Source organism: Nyctereutes procyonoides, unplaced genomic scaffold (assembly GCF_905146905.1).
Source record: "Nyctereutes procyonoides isolate TBG_1078 unplaced genomic scaffold, NYPRO_anot_genome, whole genome shotgun sequence".
In the NCBI taxonomy this organism is placed as follows: Eukaryota; Metazoa; Chordata; class Mammalia; order Carnivora; family Canidae; genus Nyctereutes; species Nyctereutes procyonoides.
Window position 1 is genome coordinate 28,466,227 of NW_026575125.1, and position 6,313 is coordinate 28,472,539.

General features: G+C 34.5%; 1 protein-coding gene across 6 annotated transcripts in view; it reads right to left on the minus strand.

The window, feature by feature from the left end:
- DMD (dystrophin) overlaps positions 1-6,104 on the minus strand; it is a 2,039,779-nt gene extending 2,033,675 nt beyond the window's left edge. For all 6 annotated transcript variants that reach the window (XM_055339022.1, XM_055339018.1, XM_055339021.1 and 3 more), the window contains exon 1: positions 5,859-6,104. In XM_055339022.1, coding sequence (XP_055194997.1) covers positions 5,859-5,889 — 31 coding nt within the window. In that variant the 5' untranslated portion in view covers positions 5,890-6,104. The remainder of the gene's footprint in view (positions 1-5,858) is intronic.
- Positions 6,105-6,313: the final 209 nt, after the last annotated feature.

A 6,313-nucleotide genomic window follows, 5' to 3' on the forward strand; every position in this document is an offset into this window, starting at 1 on the left:
AAAAGCCACTGATGTTTATGCCCTTTTATGGTCCTGATTCAATGACAGTCTTAGCCAAAAACAGAGTGGGAGGGCGGGAGAGCAATTTAAAACTAAACAAAGCAAAAGCCAAGGAGAGAGTGAAAACACTGAAAGGGTAACTCCTTTATTTGTCCATAACTGGACATAATATGGGACTATTATAATGCTAATTGTGCTCAATTAATACTGGTCTTTTAAAAACATCAATTGTTTCATAGTGGTGGAGATAAAGTACATTTGAAAGTTGAAAGTAAGCTGGCCAAATACTATACATTATGTTGGCATATGTAGCCTCCTTTCTTGTTGCAATGCCAATGCCCATGAATGGGCTAGGTATTTATTAAGTATAAACTAAGAGCATGATAATTCAAACATCTATTTTTTTCAAACATCTATTTTTAAATGTTTCTTTAAAATCATGTTATGCCTGTTTGAAATCCATTTATTTTTTTTTTATTTTTTTATTTTTTTATTTTTTTAAATTTTTATTTACTTATGATAGTCACAGAGAGAGAGAGAGAGAGAGGCAGAGACACAGGCAGAGGGAGAAGCAGGCTCCATGCACCGGGAGCCCGATGTGGGATTTGATCCCGGGTCTCCAGGATCGCGCCCTAGGCCAAAGGCAGGCGCCAAACCGCTGCGCCACCCAGGGATCCCTGAAATCCATTTAAATATCAACTTTCTCACTTTATTACATGGATAAGCATTGGCTTTCATCATACACTCTAACATTTCTCCTATTCATTACAACCAAATTGCATACTAAAATAAATAAAATAATAAACTAAGTAAAAAGAGCAGCAAAGCTCTTCCTCAGATTCTTGCACTTGAACACTAACATAAAACTAAATATATTTAACTAGCCTTCGATATACTTCAGATTTCAAAACTGACATGTAAAAATCAATTTTCAACATTTTCCTTAAAATTATATGGAATTCTATTATTTCCCTAAAATTATATGGAATCAAAATATTGAATTAAGAGTTCTGGAAGAGTCATTTATGAACAATGAAAACAACAGCAGCATCAACATTTTACTAGCATAGCAGAGAAATGACAGTTTCATTCCAGTTATAGGATAATTGTCAATTCGCCCCCACCTTCCGTTACTGAAGAATGGTGTGCATAATGACAAAGCTAAAGTGAGGCACTGAGGCAGAAGGCAAAAGATAATAAAGGAGACAGGGAAGAAATTGATTTCCAAACTCAATCCAGACTGCTAGGAACACTTTTTTTCTCAGGGCTTAATATCATTACAAACACTATGCAAAATCCCTCCGGGGATTGTAAGACCCGAGAAAATTGCCCTGTGTGCTCTTTTGCCTACTAAAATTCCCAGGTATTTTGAATTAATGATATCAGAATAACATAAGATTGAGCAAAGAGTTGAACAGACATGGTTTTGTTGTGTGCGTTTTATTTTTAATGGCAGCCTAAATGGAGGGCTTGAGCTGTGCCAGAGGGAGTACCGCCTTTTGGTTTTGTTAATGGGGATGTGGTGGAGATTGTGTAGTTTTAAGATTAGGAGTCTTTTTAAGCATGAGCAAGCAGGGTCATTTTCTTCTCTTCATTCTCATTCTGCCTGCTGCCTGTAAGAACTGTGGCTGAGAAATTTAAGATACCGTCCATGAAGACCAGAGCCAAGTTTTTTGTGCCCCCCACCCCCTCTGCCCCATATTCAGGGCAGTAATCTTGAATGGAGAAAGACCATACCATACCGCCCCTGAGAGTTACTGTTTCTCAATCTCTGGAGGAGACCTCTGGTTGAAAAAAGGTAGAGGCAAAATTCTATCACGCTGCCATATGTGGGGAAAATAAGCCTTTCAAAGTACAGATTTTAGGAAAAAAAGGAAACAAATCATTCCAGTTGTTACACCTCAAACTATGGTTTGCACATGAGTGATTCACAAAGAGCAGGTGGCTGTCCCCTTCAAGACAGGATATGAGAGTGTCTAAAAGACACATGAACTTTTAATGTTAACTAGAGGGAGCCTGAAATTTTACAAAGACAAAGATTTTAAGAAAAATTCCACATGTAACATAAGTAGACAAACCCCTCTGAAATTGGCAAAATAAGAAAATACAGGAAGGACAGTGCCAACTTAACTTTCATATCTGTCTATAAATTCAACTTCAGAACTCCAAAAGCGTGTTAAGAATATTACTCTGTCAATACTGTATAGAGTGAAAGACCAAGAAGTTTAACTAACAGATGTTTTTAAATGAAGAAAAGGTGAAGACACCAAGATGTTTGCTTGTTTGTTTGTGTTTTGAAGCTCAGGCTGCTGCACAGAGCATACTCCCCAAAGAGAAAAATTTCCATGAAATTCTGCTATGGAACTTGGTTGCATTTAATAAAAAAAAAGTCTCTTTATTTCCCATACTGCAGCCCATGACCCTCCCAACAAAATGTTCCAATATGAGCCAAGTGCCTTGATAACAGAACACAAATCTCCTAGGACTATAGCAGGACTTGGTGAAAAAGAAAACCATTGCCTCCTTCTGAATCCAATCAAAACCTGAATGTGCTATATAAAAATAAACCAAGGTCATCATTATTCTTCTCATTGTGATTTGGCTTGCCTTCAAATTACATACTCTGTATATCTGAAATAGCTGCACCGCCTCCATTAACTGAGTTTGACATCATTTTAATCAATGTATCTTTTCAGAATGAAAGGCAGAAATGTCAAATTCCTACCATTATACATTCTTTTAACTCTCTAATCTGCATTAAATAAAAGCCTGTCTTTGAGAAATAACGTATGCTTAAAGAAATATAACTAGCATCAATTTCATCTTAAAATTTAACTGGGAAAGGATTCAACAACAACAAAGGTCTTCATACGGAGCTGATTTCCCAGGAAATCCCTTTTAAAGTTTAGTGCTTTCAAAGTTTAAGGATTGAGGCCCATCACTTACACTGGCTCCTCCCAAGGTCTTACCTAATTGTGTATTCATGATTTTGTATTATTTTTCTTAAAAGACTCCCCTCCCTCAAACTGTATGATCCCAGGCACCGTAAAACCTTGGTCTGCTCCTTCCTTTGTGGCTCGTTATGTTTTGTTGGACAGAGGACACACGTTAGTCTTATCTCCCAATTTCTTAAAAAATAATGTATGTCTAAAATAGAAAATGAAAAACGTGAACAGAAGATTATCTTCACAGAAAGGTTAATTTCCAATGAATTTTCAAGGGGTCTGTGATTTAAACACGTATTTATGGATTTATATAAACACATATACTCACATTAAAACACCATGTTTCCTGTATTTGCAGTGGAAGAAAGAATAGTCTAATAAAATATGATAAATCATTTTTTAACAAGTTAGGGGAATATTATATTGGAAGGTGGAGTGGAAGGAAAGTTTGGGAAATCATTTTGCTTCTTTTTTTTCCAGTGATAAAGCCATGATGAAAGATAATAAAACAGAATTTTTAAAAACCTTGACTTTTCCAAGGCAACGAAGATTTAAATCTCTTTTATTAAACCACGCTAGTGGTTAAGAACTTGACGATTTTTTCTCATGGAACAAATGACTTGGGCCATATGGATTTCAAGTGAATACTTTAGAACCAAGGAGGAAGCTGTATTAATATCCTTTTCCAAATAATGAATTTATATCTCAGTACTGGCTAACTGGAGTAGTGTCAATCAATACATTTATTTCCTTAAATAACATAAATTTGCACAAAACACTTGGTAATCTTTAAGTTTACAGTAACTACTACACGGCACTCTCTATTGCATTTTCTATGATGTTATGCCTTGTAAGAGACACAGAAAACTTCTTATTCAATTAAAAAATATATTATCCACTTAGATCAGCAACCTCTTTTTCAGAGTTAAGATGTCCTTAGAAGACTCTGGAAATGAAATCATTCTAAATGATGATTTTATTAGACCTTAAGATAATTTCTATCATTAAAAAATTCCAATGAAATGCATATTTACAATAAATTATTTGAGTGACTCTTTGCAATGCAATATTTGAGCAATTTGAAAAGTAAATAATATTTATGTTAATACAGGCAGGGATATTCTGTCAACTACTTTCATTAGTAACCAACCACGTGTACTATTTTAAGTTTTCCAAACTAAGGCAATTTAAAAAACCACATTCAAAAGTCAGTACATTCAAACAGAAGTATGTCAGCTGGTAAAAGTTAATGTAGAAATATAACTATTTGAATATCTTCATATTCTCCCAGCAAACCCACTGTCATGCAGCTTAAGTATCACCTGATAGTTTTAAAATGTGCTTTAAGAAATTCCTACAGAGCTTGTCCCAAAATTTAGCTATCTTTAAATTCTAGTTAAGAATTTGAAGTTATTTGAATATTTATAACAAAGCAGAGAGTAGGTTTCCCTTTGCTTCATTCTTTGTGAGTTTTTTGAATTGCATCCTTTATATATATATATATATATATATATATATATATATATATATATATATATATTTAAATCATTCTATCCACTGGTTTCTGGTTTTAATTTTGTCAGTGTATCACTTGATCAATCAATACACATGTACTGTGAAGAATATATGCGTTTGTATTTTTGTGACAATAGTAAATGGAATAGTTTTTCAACAAGAGAGCAATTCTGATGCTTGCCAAATAAATTTATAAAATAAGGGAAGTTCATTAAAAATATCTATAAAATCTGGGACCATCTAACATGAATCAGGAAGTGCACAATGTTTTTATTTTTTTGTTTGCTTTTGTTTCGTTTTGTTTTGCACAGAGGTCAAAGTTGTGTTGTGATCTTTTCACCATAAGTTTTGAAGAATTACTTATTTGGAGATATTTACTTTCTTCATTGTTAATTATAGGCATTGCCATCATATCTGTTTCAGAATGGCTATAATCCACCAGTCAAAGGCAGTGGGGCCGGGAGATAATCCCCTCCATCCTTCTCTTTGGGACACACTGTACTCCTCATATATTATTTTTATATATTATTTTTATTACTGTGCCAGAGTCAATATCTAAATTTTTCATTAGTCATCATGACTTTCTTAAAGTAAACAAAATAGATGCACTTGATATAAAAGCCAAACTAAAAAGCTTTACTGAAAAGCTAGATCATCCTAGACATGAAACAGCACAGTGAGCTTACTGGGAAATGATCAGAAGTCCCTCATGCTGTTATGTTGTGTTCTTAACAAAAGTGTCTGGTCATTTGCCAGCAGGGATATATCACTATTTGAAAGAATTTTCATATGCTACAGAAAAGAACACTCAAAATACTAAATATAATATGAGAAAGGGATGTTTAAATTAAATACTTATCATACTTTTCTCCGCCTCCATTTATCCATTTGAATTCATTTTGTTTTCTAATTTTCCCCCCAAGATGTGCCAGAAAGAATTTTTCTAACCTTGATGCCGCCACATATTCTAACACCACAATTAGTACATTGAGAATATATAGTAGGTCACTGCCCCACATGTAACCATTACTGAATAGAGAAGTATCAAACAATCAAGATAATAACTCAGATACACAAATTGTTTCACAGCAATTAAAATAATTTGTTACAAATACTCTAGGCCAGTTATGCATATTCTATTACTTTAGTGATTTCTTAAAAAAGAAAGATCTTGATTATATTTGTAAAGACAAAACTTTAAACTCTACCTCATTTCTACTGAAGTTTTCCCAATGAGAAACATGTACACCTGCACACATATATGTGTACAGGAACTATAAGATAACATTTATTCTTATTCACAAACTACCATAATAACTTACAGTCTGCCTAATCAGTGATTGCCACAAACTCAAAGTCATGCCACGGTAAAAGTATCTTTAGTTACTTTGTACTTACAACAGTCCTCTACTTCTTCCCACCAAAGCATTTGGGGAAAAAAAAGTATGTATCAAGGCAGCAGTAAAAATCTTGGTAAATTTTCTCCCAACTTAAGTGCTCCAATAGGTTTAGGAATGATGAGAAATCAACCAACTTCAGCAGCCTTTTAAAAAATAACACTTCAGTTTTTCCTATTCGTTTTTCTCTGATGAAGCTAATTGCCTCCAAGATCTGAGTCCTGTAAGGGGAAAGTGAGTGATCCCAACACTGAGTGAGTCAACATAGTAACTGATGCCAGGATTCTGTAGAGGCCCCTGGATATTTCAAATTCCAGGACCTGCGCAGAAGCAAGTGACCCGCCTTTTCTCTCAAGTTGGTTTCCCATAATAGGACTGCCCATGGCCACTACATATAAGGTTGTACTTCCAGCATGGCAAGCCCTGTGAAGCCAAATAATGTTCAACTGTGTTCTG